The 16243-nt window shown below is 39.3% G+C and overlaps 1 protein-coding gene across 4 annotated transcripts in view; it reads left to right on the top strand.

Annotated features, from left to right (window-relative positions):
- ULK4 (unc-51 like kinase 4) overlaps positions 1-16243 on the top strand; it is a 533886-nt gene that overhangs the window by 188839 nt on the left and 328804 nt on the right. For all 4 annotated transcript variants that reach the window (XM_087430781.1, XM_087430782.1, XM_004419552.3 and 1 more), the window contains exons 28-29: positions 9029-9080; positions 9170-9314. In XM_087430781.1, coding sequence (XP_087286907.1) covers positions 9029-9080; positions 9170-9314 — 197 coding nt within the window. The remainder of the gene's footprint in view (positions 1-9028; positions 9081-9169; positions 9315-16243) is intronic.

Genomic DNA, 16243 nt, shown 5'->3' with positions numbered 1-16243 from the left:
TATTTAGTATTGTAAAAGGAAGATTTAAACAATGTTGTGTCTAGTTTTCTTAGTTGTTCTCCTCAGAGGGGGTGTTCTGAATGACCCGCTCTGCCATTAGTGGAGGTAGAACTCATGCCCTTGGCATGTTTATTCTTTATGTCTGACATTACCTATGCGGAGAAAAGGGACCTGGCAGTTGGTATGAACATGTTAATTATTGTGCTGTCAGATATACCAGATTTTTTAAGGTCTACTGAAGTGAGCGAAGTGATGACTAGTTTTCAAAGGTAGAGTAAGAATTTTAGTTGGGTGCTTAGAATAGTAAACTTCAGTTTTGAAATGATTTACTTTCATCAGTAAAATTGAAAAAAGAAGAGTATAAAACATACTTTAATCTTAAATGATTAAATTTTAGAAATGCACTTTTCAATAGGTTATAAGATTGTTGCTTTTTCCTTTGTGAAAAGAAGAAAATTTGGGTATGGTCACATGGTTACTTATAGTTTAACACTGCTGAACTTCAGTATCTTATGTTCAGCATTTCCTAAAATGGAAAATAAGTTTGTTAAATTATAAACAAAGCATCATGTTGGGCATCAGTGGGTTTGTTTAAGAACGAAGTGAGATTTAGCGGTGCAAGTATTTACATTTTTCAATGCGTTTGTGATTGTTTAGCTTAAATGTCCCAGAACTATCTTTAGTATCTAAGTCACAGGCATTCATTTCTTTTAGGAAATGCCATTGAGGATCATTAGCAGTAACTAATATGCATACACACACACTTTTTTAAAATGGGGTCCTGGGTTTTGAGCCAAGAAATAAAAAATCCCTAGATTTGGGAATCTGCATTTTCAAAAAGAGTTCACTATGTCTCTGTTTTTAGGACATGTCCTTAAGTGACCTTTAGCACAGCTGAATGTCTTTAGTTAAGAAAGCAATACCACTAGCATTGAATATTAATATTTCTTGGATTGCTCCATGTAGGTGTATTATCTCTACAACTAAAATAAATAACGAATGATGGAATTTTACGATAGAAGTCATTAGTGCATGGGAGCTTGATTAAAGTTTTTTTTTTTTAATAATTTTATTTATTTATTTATTTTTCCCCCAAAGCCCTAGTAGATAGTTGTATGTCATAGCTGCACATCCTGCTAGTTGCCGCATGTGGGATGCGGCCCCAGCATGGCCGGAGAAGCGTTGTGTCGGGGCGCGCCTGGGATCCGAACCTGGGCCGCCAGCAGCGGGGCGCACGCACTTAACCGCTAAGCCACAGGTCCGGCCCTGATTAAAGTTTCAATGGTATTTATTTTAATGGTGTATATGTTGTTTATAAATTCTCTAGAAGTTTCTAGAATGGGAAAGCACTGATGAACAAATCAACTAACTCCACAGCAGCAAGAGAGTACTCACTGTCTCTTGTCTCGGATGATTCAGTCTCTTCTTTTTAACAAGGAGACCTAGTTCCAATGAGGAAGGCCATGCCAATTTGAAAGTTTGGAACATTTTTTTTGTCACACGCTGTGTCAGATTTTTGTCATCATGGTTTCCTCACTGTGACTTGGAAGTGATTTCGTAAAGACGGTTTTTAGGTTTTTGTCCTCTTCCCTTCTTCTTTATTGTCATGCTACATTGTTGCTATTTGGCATTGGTTGTCATTGAAGCATATTATTTTATTTTATTATTTTTTTGATGAGGAAGATTAGCCCTGAGCTAACATCTGTTGCCAATCTTACTCTTTTTGCTGTGGAAGATTAGCCCTGGGCTAACTTCTATGCCCATCTTCCTCTACTTTTTATATGTGGGATGCCTGCCACAGCATGGCTTGATAAGCGGTGTGTAGGTCCACATCCGGGATCCGAACTCGTGAACCCCGGGCTGGCAAAGCAGAGTGTGCAAACTTAACCACTATGCCACCAGGTTGGCCCTGAAGTGTATTATTTTAATGTGACTTCTCCAAATGCAGATTGAGGTTCATCATGAGTCAGATTATACTCCCCAAATATTATTTTTAAATCAAGAAACATTCTGCAACATGATTAATCAATAAGTGCAGTATTAACTCATTCTTTGTGTTGGTGTGATATAGGGTTTGAAATTCCTCAGGTCCTAAGGGAACTTTGCCACAATTTTAGATATAAATCAATGAGTGTTCAAGGAAGAAAATAAAAAATGAATACGATTTAAAAGTATGTTTGGAAGAGAGAATCCCCCATCTCTGGGAGGAGGTATGGGTCTCGGAATATGTGGAGGGGAACCTCTCTTTGCATGTAGGTGCTCCTCTCCTCAGAATATGTTCTGGTGGAAGACAGAGAAAAACTGTCACCTTGAAACATCTTCCTGGCCTTTATATAACCATTGGGCCATAGATGGGTCTGTATTGGGCTCCCATTTCTTCTGTAGGTAGGGATCTAGGACTGGACTACAAACCTGGATGGACAGAGGGGATGGGGGTGGCAGGGTAACTAAAATGTGTCTGCAAACAAAAGGAGCAGGCATTGGGTAGTGGGGGAGGTAAGAAAAGAGGAAAGGCAGGAACAAAGAGGGGGCCTGGAGGACAAAAAGTTTGGCAACAGGGCAGGAGCCCAGAGCTTGTGGAGGAAGAAGTTTAGTGAAAAGAGTCAAAGATGCAGATAATTAATGTTTAATACTGAATTTTAAATTGTTGGTTGTTGGGGCTGGCTCGTGGCATAGTGTTTAAGTTTGTGCGCTCTGCTTTGGCAGCGGCCTGGGATGTGCCGGTTTGGATCCTGAGGGCAGACCTACTCACTGCTTATAAAGCCATGCTGAGGCAGCTTCCCACGTAGAGTAACTAGAAGGATGTACAATTATGACATACAGCTATCTACTGGGGCTTTGGGGAGGAAAAAGGAAAAAAGGAGGAAGATTGGCAATAGACGTTAGCTCAGGGCCAATCTTCTTCTTCTTCAAAAAAAGTTCTCATTAAAAAAGTATATATATATATATTAAAAAAATGAATTGTTGGTTGTTGCTGTTATAAAATCTGCATCACTCCAAACCATCAGTAAAATCTGGTATACAGACCAAGATCTTGTGAAACTTTTCAATTCAATCCTTAAGAGGGGACTGTGTTCTGTGTCCATGTTGGTATGGTACAGTGGGAAAGGTAGAAATTAATGAAGACCACCCACCCAAGTGAGAACAAACAGAGGCTATTTATTCAGAGCTTGCTATAGTAAGGGAGTCAGCACCATCACTTGGATTTGGCAGAGACTGAAAAGCAGGCAGAAGAGAGGAAAAACTTTAGGGTGGAAAAAAGGGAAGGCTTCAGGGATGCCCTGATTGGAGGCTGTGGGCATGGCAGTGGGGAGAGGGGGTGCTGGAGGCGTGCTAACTAGAAGCAGGGCATCCTATGTGACTGGTTTAGGGGAGCGTATTTGGCTTTCTTTGGTTGGTCTTGAGTTGGAGGGGGCAGGGTACAAAAAATAGTGAAGCCGGCAGTCATGGACCATTTCCTAGGCATTCTGCATGAGCTGCTGCAGACGCTGTGATTTGGCTTCTCTGGCTGCTTCCTGCAGAGGTTGTGGGTCAGAGTTCTATTGTCACATATAGTTTGACCACTGTTGATTTGTATATTCAGTATCTCAGAAGTAAACAGCAGGGGAAGGTGAAAAGCAAATAAAATACTAGAGTAAGTGAGGTAAAAATTCAGAGCTGGCAATGAACCATAGGAAAGTAAATAAGGCCTTGTGCATTCCCCGAAATCTTGGAGAGAACACTAGATTTCTTATAAGCATGCAGGGCTGAGAGTTTTATTTAAGCCTCACAGTTTGGGGTGACCTCAGTTGACAACTAGGTACAAAAGCAAATTAGGTTTTGTTTTGAAGAAATTGGTAAAATAAATTTTTTAGATGTCAAAACTTTTTTTACATCTTAATATTAATTGGGTAAATTAGTATGAATAGAGTTATAGCAGTGATATAAAAAGTGGCCTCAAAAAATCTAAGTATTAATCACTCATATATTCACAGTAAGTGCCTTTTGTAAACCACCTCTTTAAACACAGCACTGAGAATACACTAGTGAGCTAGAATCAGGCCCTGCTCTGAATAGGTTCAGTAGGGGTAGGAGGAAGAGAACAATATGAAAAGCAAAGATTGAACCGTAGTTTGAAGACTGCTGTACTGAGGGTATGTATGGGGTATGTTAAGGGCCTTACTCAATCTAACAGGGTCTGGAGATGAGTTTTAGAGGAGGCAATTCTTGAACTAAATCTTGAAGGCAAGTAGGAGTTAACTCCCGGGTGTGCTCATGGGTGGGGAGTGGGTGTTACGGGCAGAAAGAATCACGCATGCAAAGGGAGAGAAGTGTGAAATGATTTCATAAGTCATTTTAAGATTTCTCCCAGTGTTATTATTTTTTTAATTGATGTTTTAATAGTTTTTAACATTGTGAAATTTTGGGTTGTACATTTTTGTTTGTCCATCACCATATATATGTCTCCCTTCACCCCTTGTGCCCACCCCTCACCCCCATTGCCCCTGGTAACCACAATACAGTTTTCTCTGTCCATGTGTTGGTTTATATTCCACATATGAGTGAGATCATACAGTGTTTGTCTTTCTCCTTCTGGCTTACTTCACTTAACATAATACCCTCCAGGCCCATCCATGTTGTTGCAAATGGGACGATTTTGTCTTTTTTTATGGCTGAGTAGTATTCCATTGTATATATATACCACATTTTCTTGATCCAGTCGTCAGTCGAGGGACACTTAGGTTGCTTCCACTTCTTGGCTATGGTGAGTAATGCTGCAATGAGCACAGGGGTGCATAAGCCTCTTTGGATTGTTGATTTCAGGTTCATTGGATAGATTCCCAGTAGTAGGATGGCTGGGTCATAGGGCATCTCTATTTTTAATTCTTTGAGGAATCTCCATACCATTTTCCATAGAGGCTGCACCAGTTTGCATTCTCCCAGTGTTATTTTGAGATATTTAGAGTAATTTACTTGAAAATACTTCATCATAGAGGTGTGAAATTATATGCATGTGTTGGTTTTTTTTTTTTTTAAAGATTTTTTTATTTGTTTATTTCCCCCCCCCAAAGCCCCAGTAGATAGTTGCATGTCGTAGGTGCACACCCCTCCAGCCGCTGCATGTGGGACGCGGCCCCAGCATGGCCGGAGAAGCGGTGCGTCGGTGCGCGCCCGGGATCCGAACCCTGGCCGCCAGCAGCGGAGCGTGCGCACCCAACCACCAAGCCACAGGGCCGGCCCGCATGTGTTGGTTTTAATCGCTGCCCTAGGAGAGGTTAGTTTATATGTGAAGTACATTATCAAGAATATACCTTCCAAGGGTGGTTGGTTAGCATTTGAAAGACTCTAATCAGAAGTTCACACTTTGGAGATGTCTTTATCTTGATGCCCCTTTTGTTAGAAAGATTTTTTTCCTTTGGTGAAATTAGTCCTTTTTAAAAGACATGTGGATTACCTAGAGAATATTGTACAGGTGGCCCACCCTTCTAAGGGAAGGGTACAGGAATCCAGTTAGCCTTGTGGAGTGGTGATCTTGGCATTGGACTCTGATTTGTTCCTGTGTTTATTTCATTGAGTTTTTGTACATTGGAAGCCTTTGGTAGTCTAGTGAGGTCTGTGGACTCGTTCTCAGAATGATGTTTTTAAATGCATAAAGCAAAATAAATAAAAAGCATAGGGTTATATAGGAAACCATTCCTATCAAAATACAGTTATCAAAATATTTTTTGAAAAGAATAAGTTTGCTCTGCTGCTGGGCCCAAGTAATCATGACTCCTGTGTTTCCAAGCGCCCTTTTCTGTGTTTCTCTCCTAACTTCCAAGTGTGCTCTGCTGCATCACTTCAGGCACCCTTGGAGCTATTCTCTTATTTTACAGCAGTCCCCCCGTAAGTGAGTGTGCGTCTGTGTGTGTGGATATGACCTCCAGGAATTTGGGACCAGAGACTGAGGCTAGAACTTTTGCTCAATCTGTCATCTTGAGCCAATCTTCTCTCTTAATTTAGAATTGCTTTCTCATCTCTGATTGGTGTCTTTAGATTATATATCTAGACGATTGTTTTAGTTTTCAAATTAAATTCAAAGTAAATTAAATATCTCAAAATGTAAAAAGAGGCCCAAGTCATCGATGGATCTTTAAGCCTTTAAATCTAACTCTTAGCTGCTATTTGTTTCAAAGGCAACTACAATAATAACAAAACATATCTTCCATTTTTCCAAGAACTCTGGCTCCACTACACATCCCAATTTATGTACTGTTATTTTATATTTGTGTGTATACATGTTTATAAATGGTCCCTGAGTTTCTGACCTGTATCACTTTCCTTCTACCTGAAGAATTTGTTTTAACATTTCTTGCAAGGGAGGTCTACTGGCAAAAATTTTCTTTAATTTTTGTTTGTATGAGAAAGTATTTCTCCTTTACTTTTGAGGGATAATTTCACTGTGTACAGAATTCTAGGTTGGTGGTTCTTCTTCTCTCAACACTTTAAATATTTCACTCCAACATGAGGTATCAGATAAAATGAACTGAGATAAATGAGCCTTTAGCGTGAAGTTTTATGTTTATCTGGCTAGGAGCCAGGCTGTGTTTACTGTTTGCTGTAGTCGTAGGTTTCAGAGGCTTAAATTCCCTCTAGTGTCCTTGTTTTTGTCACTCCTGTTGTCTTTGGGTTTCCCTAATAACTCCTTAAATAAAATCTGTGTCTTGCAGTTTCTTGGTTGTAAGCCTGTGTTATTATACCAGAGCCTGTTGATGTTGTGGTAAGGCATGGTGGGGAGGGGAAGTGTTCCATGGTCCTACAATTAGGTCTCATTCTTTTCATGAGCCTGTGCACCTAGGCTATGACCTTCACAATTGCTTCTCAGCTTTTCTCCCCATAGGTGAGACAGGAGGGCTCAGAGGGGCTGGAGTTGGATATTTCTTTTCCCCAGGTAGGTTAGGTTCTGGTAAAACCCCAGTAGGTTAGGCTCTGGTGAAATCGTGTCCCTTGAGTCCAGGCTTTTGTTAAGGAGGAAAGAATGCTCTGAGCATATTTCAAAATGGTTAATTTTCCCCTCCCTTAGCCAGAAGCATGAGGGGATTTTTCTCTGATCTTCATCCTCAGAACCTGGTGGGGCTTTGGGTGATAAAACTCCTGGGGGTGTGGGGGCTCCCCTGAGCCGGGCCTCCAGGTGTTTTTCTCTCTTAAGGTCAGGCTCCAACGATTACTCAACTATCCTTTAAGTTTTTGTCTCAGTTGCTCGTTCCAGTGATGGCTTCTGCTCCCTCTAAGCTGTGGTACTCTGTATTCACATGTCTCTTCAGTTTTTGGGGCATGAGTTTGCCCTGTGACTTCAGTTCTCTGATATATCTGAAAAGAGTTTTTGATTTTCAGTTTCTTTACCTTTTTTCTTGTTGTAAGGACAGTTGTGACAACTTTCAAGCTTTTTTCAGAAGTCCATCAATGGCTGTCTTGTAAATATTTTATATATTTTTTTCTGTAAAAGTCATGATATCCTAGTACCTTAGAATTTTATTGCTGTTGCATGGTTTCTTTTTCCAATTATGTTGTTTAATTGGTTGTTGTAGGTATATAGGAATACTATTGATTTTTGTGTGTTTGTCTTCTGACAATCGTGCTTTTTTGACCATGCTTAATTGTTATTTTTTGAAATTCTTGAGTTAGACACTTAGATCATTTATGTCAGTCCCACTCCTCTCTTAATATACACTTAAAATTTTAAGATAGATGTTGATCATGTTGATAGGTGTTGATAGTGGGATATATTTCTTTTCTTTGCATAGGTTTTGCTTTTGACATAAGTGGGAGTTTAGAGTTCTCACAATTCCTTAGTGGAGTGTAATATCTGATACTTTGAGTGATGTGACCTCACTTAGAGGAATAGAGTAAACAAGACATCCCTGGTTCTTAGGGTTCTTGTACAAATATCTAGATATAATGTTATGGGGCCGGCCCCGTGGCTTAGTGGTTAAGTGCGTGCGCTCTGCTGCTGGCGGCCCGGGTTCGGATCCCGGCTGCGCACCGACACACCGCTTCTCTGGTCATGCTGAGGCCGCGTCCCACATACAGCAACTAGAAGAATGTGCAGCTATGACATACAACTATCTACTGGGCTTTGGGGGGAAAAAATAAATAAATAAAATCTTTAGATATAATGTTATGTATAAACTTACTACATGAAGTGGAGATAGAACAGATGAACGCTAATGGGCCACTACCTGTGCGTGGAGATCCTTACCTGTGTGGGCCATCATTGCATTGGCTTGGGCAGCAAGACGGCATTGTTGGACTTTGAACAGCTTCTCCTGCCCTTTTATCAGTGTAGAGAGAACAAGCATGCATTTCAGGATTAGGAATAAATTCTGTTGTGAACAACAGGAATTTTGTTTATTGTTGCCAAAGTAGTTCATCAAATGAGATAGTGGGTTTCAAGATTAACTGTGGAAGTGATTTGTCCTTTCTTCATTGTCTGTTTTCATTTGAGGGAAAAAACTTGTTATTTTGGAGTAGGTTTCAAACTATATTTGATTGTGCTCTGTCTGATATAATTAGGAAATCACAGAGGTGGTTTGTATAGTGGATATACATCTTTTGAATCTATTTCTAAGAATAATAAAGATTAATTTATCATAGCTCTTTGATGTATTTGATAAAACATGAAGATTATGTGTCTTTCCCCCCCAACATTTTGATCATTGTTTAGCTTAAACTTGAGTAATAAGCACCAGCTTACGTGTATTAATTTGATGGTTTAATGTCAACCCATGCCAACCAGATTTTGCATTATATACTAAAGAAGGTTTTGATAAATTACTGTTTTGATGATCATAATATCATTTTGACCTGAGGACTTTTTCAGAGTTAAATGATCTTGGTGGTTTATTAAATGTCATACAGAGTTTAAATCCAGGATAAATTTAGATCTTGATTTTTTTTTTTTCACTCCTTTGATTAGTGATGCTGTCAGTGGAAAAGGCGTAGATAGCGGTTGATATCAGTTTTGTGTTTATAGAGATTTGAACCAAGTCTTTTACATCTTTTCTTTTAGGTTGTTGATTATATCTTGCCACCCTTGGTCTCCTTGGTTCAAAGCCAAAATGGTAAGTGTGACCACATCAATGAGAATTCCATCAGTTACACATACTGTTTTCATGTAGTCACATTCTTAGCATTTTTTTTTTCTTTCAAGTGGAGTGGAGACTCTTCAGCTTGCGGTTGCTCTCAGAAACCACATGTCTACTTGTGAACCAGGAGGTTGGGGATGACAAGAAGGAAGCAAATGTCGATTCTGACGGCAATCTTCTGGCTCTCATTAGAGATGTTTTACTTCCCCAGTAAGTTCCATGTGCTACACTCATGCAGAGAAGTGTTGAGTGTCTAGGATTCTTCTGTCAAACTCGGTCTAATGATAGGGTCAGGATCTCAGTGTCCTTATATTTTTTGTACATACACTTATGTACTCACTCTAAAAGAGATCTAGAAACAGAGGCAGTAACTACTACACTGCAGAGGACCTGGGAGAATCCCTGTCCGTCTTCAAAAACATTCATTGAGAGCCTTGTCTGTCTTCTACAAGGCACATGACTGAGGTTATACAGATTTAAAGGCATTGATGGCAACAGAGGTAAGATTTATTATTCAAGGTCAATGTTACAAGACTATTGAAACGTGGAATTGGGACTTTTTCTGGCCCCACTCAGAAATAATAGAGATGAAAAGAAATCTTCCTTCCCTTCAAACTCTTGGAATGGAAATTAAGTTTAGTTACAAACAGGATATTTTTTGGGGGGATAGTGGCAGAACAGGTAATGAGTATTAATTAACAGAAAGGGGTTATCTTTTTCCTTTTAGTCCATTGCTCGATAGCAAACACACAGTAGGATGGCTACGGAGAACACCCAACGTAAACATGCAAAACTCTAAAATGATGCTTTGTGATTCAGGCAACACTGTGAATTCTATCAAACAAAAGTAATTAAAGTTAAAAAAGTGTTTGGGCCGGCCCCGTGGCTTAGCGGTTGAGTGTGCGCACTCTGCTACTGGCGGCCCGGGTTCGGATCCCGGGTGCACACCCATGCACCACTTCTCCGGCCATGCTGAGGCCGCATGCCACATACGGCAACTAGAAGGATGTGCAACTATGACATACAACTATCTGCTGGGGCTTTGGGGGGAAAAAAAAGGAGGAGGATTGGCAATAGATGTTAGCTCAGAGCCGGTCTTCCTCAGCAAAAAGAGGAGGATTAGCATGGATGTTAGCTCAGGGCTGATCTTCCTCACACACACACACAAAAAAGCGTTTGCCATATATCACTTTTATTAAAAGAAATTTTTACAAAATTAAGCAAATACTGGATTGTGTGTCACGCATTATTACGCATGCCTGACCCTGGCTTCCTTCAGGGCCTGGGCTGCAGTCTGGGTCAGTTCAACAGGTTTTCAAGAATGGTGGTTTCACCAAATGCTCCCCTGTATTTGTTCAACTTCTCAAGATCCCCTGTTCTGATGGAAAAAAAGTTAATTTTCACAATGTAGAAACCAGATTTAATTATATTCTGAAGCACTCAACCTCTCCTAGTTGGTTGAGGAGGGTACATTTTACAAAGTGTGAGGCCTGTGTGTGTCAGCCCTTCTACCTGCTGAGGGAGCTTGTCTTGACTGGAGTTGATCCGTAATGGCTTGAGTTTAGGGCCAACCTCTTGTTTCTTTCTTCTTCCTGTGCTTCTGCAGTTGGCTTCAGGGAGACTCCTGATAATGAATATATCCAGTAGGAATACTTTTGATGCCCAAAGTAAGAAAATGGTTATCTATTTGAAAAAAATTTAAGACTTTGTCTTGTGGAGCTTTCATAGTGATAAACTATCAATAAATATATTTCTGGTTGCATTTGTTATATATGAGTTTTTGTGTGTATGGTTTGTGCTTATATGAGTAAGTGTAAGATTAGAACCTTCTCTCATGAGATTAATGAATGCTTTCAGTGCCATCTTATACTTCTAAACTGTATGTAATCATACGCATCTTGCTGACAAGAAAGTGCCTAAAAATGTAGTTTTTGTGTAAAATTTGTGATTTTTAAAAGATGTGCTTTGGACGTCTGCTGTTTAACAACTTGTAGAGAAGCATTTTTCAGAGCCTGAGCTGTCCCCCACAATAGGGATAGGACTTCCTCCAACAGGACTTCACAGTTTAAGTAATAGCTTGTTAACATCCATACAGATTTGAAATACAATTTCTTCATATCTGAAGTCTGCCCACTTTTGGAACAGTTTGTAAAATAAAAAGTGTTAAATCTATAATTCAGTGCTCCTATTTATTCATTTGAGCTGGAATAAAGAATATGTATTTCCTTTAATGTGCGTCTTTACCTTTTCCAGAGATGAGGAACTAAAGAGGAAAATCCAAATGTAAACCACATGGCAATTCAAGAACAAGAGTGATGTAGATGAGTTCAGGTTTTTATTAAGCAAATTGAAATGCACTTTGGAGAATGTTACGGGATTTACTGGGATGTGGTGTGGAATGTTTTCAAAGCCTGTGGACTGATTCTGATGTAAAGCACAGGTCTTGGCTCTGCATTGCATATTCTAAGCCTCTGTCTCCTCATGTATAGAATGGGGATAATAGTACCTAACTCAGAAGATAATTGTGAAGATTAAATGGGATACTTCTTTAAAACACTTGCACAGTGTGTGGGACCGCGTACATTCTTGACAAATGTTTAGCAATGCTACTGTTATTATTAAGTACATTATTATAATCTCTCCCATTAACCTTTAAAATAAAGATTTTAATGGTACAATAATAGTACATACTTCATAGAAGTGAAGTGGATATTAAATAGATAATGCTCATTGTGCCTACCTGGCATGTATAGTAACGGCTCAATAAATGTTATGTAAAAATTTAAAAATTTGAAATGTAAGTAATACATTCATTTATCTTTGACTCTGGAAAACTAGAAACCTTGGCAAAGAGTGTGGTCTATGAAGAAAACTCTTGGTAATTATAAGTTTAGAAATGCTAATAATGGAAAATTCATGTTCTCCATTAAGTATGTAAATATAATAATGGCTTAAGAATTAAGAAGTTTCTAGAGTTTGTAGGAGCTATATGACATCTGCTTCATTTTGGCAAATAGACATAATAATGTTGATACTTTTAATTTTGTTAAAGTTCTAATCCTTCTCTGACCTTAAACAATACTTTGGGTAAAGCCCAGGTGACAGTCTTTTCATAGCCCCCAGTTTTTACACAGAAGTATTGTATTAGTTAAGACTGTTTTATTTGCAAACAGTAACACTCAACTCAAACTAACTTGGAAAATGATTATTTGCTCACATGACTGAGAAGTCAGAGACTTGTGCTGGCATCAGATATAGCTGGAATCAGGGGTTTGAGTTATGTCTCCAGTACTATGTGTGTGTCTTTCTCACCATCTCTCTACTAGGTTTACATCTATGTGGCTTTGTTCTTAGAGAGGCTCTTTCTACTTGGTGGTTAAATCGCTCCTGGGTGGTGGTCCTAGAGAAAGAGTGGATGTCTTTTCTAGTAGCTCTGGCAAAATTTTCAGGGAGGACAATGATTTAATCTTGTTAAATACCATGTAATACCTGTGTTCCAGGTGCTTATCAGAACTACTGTGTGATATGAATGAAAACTCAATTGTAAGACTAACTATCTTACAGTTGTAAGACTAAATATCCTATTAAAATAAGTGTTAGTTATGGTTCTTAGAGAAACAGAACCAATAGGATGTATATATATAGAGAGAGATTTATTATAAGGAATTGGCTCACGTGATTATGGAGGCTGAGAAGTCCTAAGATCTGCATTCTGCCAGCTAGAGACCCAGGGGAGCCGATGATGTAGTTCCAGTTTGAGTTCAAAGGCCCGAGAACTAGGAGAGCTGATGGTGTAAGTACCAGTCTGGAAGCTGACAAGCTGGAGACCCAAGAAGAGCTGATGTTTCAATTCAAGTCCAAAGGCAGCAAAAGACCAATGTCCCAGCTCAATGCAGTCAGGCAGGAGGAGTTCCCTCTTACTCAGCCTTTTTGTTCTATTCAGGTCTTCAATTGATTTGATGAGGCCCACATTAGGGAGGGCAATCTGCTTTACTCAGTCTTCTGACTCAAATATTAATCTCATCCAGAAGCACTGTCACAGACACACCCATAATAATGTTTGACCAAATGTCTGGGTGTCCTGTGCCCGGTCAAGTTGACACATAAAATTAACCATCACCACGTCTATCATAATTTTGTGAAGGAATGAGTTGCTTACCATATAAATTATGAATTAATATCAAAGAACCATTACCTCTTTTCTGTACATACTTTGCTTTCTAAAGAGGTGAACTTTAGTTACAAGTATTTATTTAGTGCCTTTTGTACCTGAAGGATTTTAATACCATTTACAGGGAGATAGTGTTTGAGTTAGCCTTTGAAACTTGGGTATGATTGGATAGAAAAGCAGTGGGTACCCCAGGCAAGCATGGCATAAGGAAAGGTGTGGAAGAGGCAGAGTAGTGGGCAGTAAGCAGACCAGCTTATTTCCAGCAGAAATCTGCATGTGCGAGATATGTGAAATGAGTTGGGAGAGAACGTTTTCTCTCCTATTCAGCCCATTTATTCACCAATGCTAACTGAATACATCTTATCTCACAGGCATGTTTCTAGTTGCTGGGAATATAATAATGACCAAGATAGCACAGCCTCTGCCTTTATGGAACGTACTGTCTGCTAGAGCCAAGTATTTCAGAAATTAATAATTTTTTTAACTGAAGAAGTTTGTAAGTCATGCAAGTAAAAATGTTTAAAATATAAATTAAATAAATGTTGAAACCCTTTTCTTGAACTGTGGGCCTATGCAATGTTCATAAACCTGCTGTGGAACACATGGTCTTTCTGAAATATTCTGTGTGCTTTTCCTTTGCTTTTGAGTTTCACAGTTAACCCATTTAACTTTCTAAAGCTTGGGGGTTCTCAGCGTTATATGACCTTAGGACACTGTCTCCCATGGCCTACCTGTTAACATCTCCCAGAATGCTAGTGCTCCTTTGATCACAGCCTCAAAATACTACTCAATCAAGGGCATTCCCATTTGTGTCAGACACAAGAAAAGGAGGCTCACCATCAAAACTTTACGTTTGGATTATAAGTATTAACTGATGTAATAATACAAAAAAATTAAACTCTAAATATTCTATTAGTTTTCTATTGATACGTAACAAATTAACACAAACTTCGTGGCTTGAATCAGCATCTGTAGGTCAGAAGTCTGACACAGTGTGACTGGGTCATTGCTCAGGATCTCATGCCACTGAAATCAAGTGTCTGCTGAGCTGAGTCCTGGTCTGAAGACTGGGAGAAATCTGCTTCCAAGCTCGTTTGGGTTGTTGGGACAATTGTTTCTTGTGGTTTGTGTTAGTTTCTTAGGGCTGCTGTAACACATTACCGCAAACTGACTGGCTTAAAACAACAGAAATTTATTCTTTCACAGTTCAGGAGGCCAGAAATCTGAAATCAAGGCGTCAGCAGTGGAGACTCTGAGGGAGAATCCATGCCTCTCTCCATCTTCTGATGGCTGCCTGCAATCCTTGGTTTATGGCGACGTCACTCCAATCTCTGCCCTTGGCCTTCTCCCCTGTGTCTGTCTCAAATTTGCCTCTACCTTTCTCTTATAAGGACATTTGCCATTATATTTAGGGCCTAGCCTAAATTCAGGACGATATTATCTCGGGGTCATTAATTACAACTGCAAAGACCCCTTTTTCCGAATAAGGTCACATTCCTAGGTCTTGGGCTTAGGACTTGGACATATCTTTTTGGGGGCCCTTTTCAACCCAATGTACAGTTGTAGGACCAAAGTCCCTGTTACTGGGCTGCCTTACATTCCTTACATCCTGCATTTCTTGTCACATGGCCCCTCCATCTTCAAGTCAGCAGCAGTTTGTCAAATCCCCTTCCTGCTTGCAATCTCTCTGACTTCCTCTTCTGCCACCATCTTCAGAAAACTCTCTGCTTATTAAAGTTGGTGATGTTGGCCATTGGTAATCTGGTTTTGTGATTAGAGTGTATTTGTATTCAAATCTTGGCTCTGCCATCAATTTGGTGTGTATGCCCGCACGTCCTCCTTTTCCCCTTACTTCTTTTAGTGTCTCCTCCTTTCTTCAAGATAGTTGGAATGCCAGTAACATAACTGAGTTATCTGTCTGATTAATGAGAAAAGTTTTTTCTGGGAAGAAAGATAACCACACATACTCAGAAAATTACCATGATTTTTCCAGCAGAGAGACAAGATTTAATTTTAAAGATTCATGCAGAAGAGAAGAAGCAATATTTAATGAAATTTAAGCCCAGAGTGACCTTATTAATTAAAATTGGCACCTCTCAGAAGTTTAATATCAAAGTCATTATCAATGAAATCTTAATACTGAAAGTAGTCTTCTGCTGACTGAACATTTTTTTCTGAGACTTGTTACATGGGGTGAGGGCATTTCTCTTTCAATATTTAACTGTAAATGAGACTAGATCCTTCACTCAGGAAACACACCATTGCTATTCTTGGGGAAGAGGAAATTTTAATATTCATACAAATGTAAATAATGTAATTTGTACTACATTTTGTGATTGTGCCTACGATGCCTGAAACCCTTGCTTTCTTCCTCCTTCCCTCCTTTCTTTCTTAGTTAATCCATTTAATAAATATGTGTTGAGTGACTTCCAAGTGCCAGGCACGGGGGAGACCATGGTGAGCAAGATTGAATTCCTGCCCCTCAGTGCGTTTACATTCCAGCGGGTGAGACAAAGCAGGAAACACATAAATATGTAAGAATATTTCAGTTAATTGGGAGTGTGGTGAAGAAAAATAAAACATGAAACAGTGTAAGGGGATAGAGAATGATAGTCAAGGGAATGGGGGGGTGTTTAGATGGGAGTGTCAGGAAAGGCTTTAGGGGAGATAGCAGGCTATGGGAAAAATTTACTATGCAATTTGCCTTTGGTAGACTGGAACCACTTTGCCAACAAGTATTTTAGTTTTCATATTTTCTTTTAGCTTTGAGTGTTCTGTATTGAAAAGAGATCATGCTGACATAAATGTGCTTATAATGTTTTTATGGTAGTATGGCATTCAGCATTTCTCTCCTGGGGAAAATGAGTACTGACTTTCTTTTTTTATAATTCTCTTGTGACCTGTACAATCATCAGGGCCATAATGACTTCATAAATTATTAAGGCTTTGTTTTTTAGAATCTGAGAAA

The sequence above is a fragment of the Ceratotherium simum genome, chromosome 5, assembly GCF_057802395.1.
Source record: "Ceratotherium simum simum isolate JZ-2026a chromosome 5, ASM5780239v1, whole genome shotgun sequence".
NCBI classification, from domain to species: domain Eukaryota; kingdom Metazoa; phylum Chordata; class Mammalia; order Perissodactyla; family Rhinocerotidae; genus Ceratotherium; species Ceratotherium simum.
The sequence above is the reverse complement of the archived record's forward strand: the minus strand, read 5'-3'. Positions and strand labels throughout refer to the sequence as shown.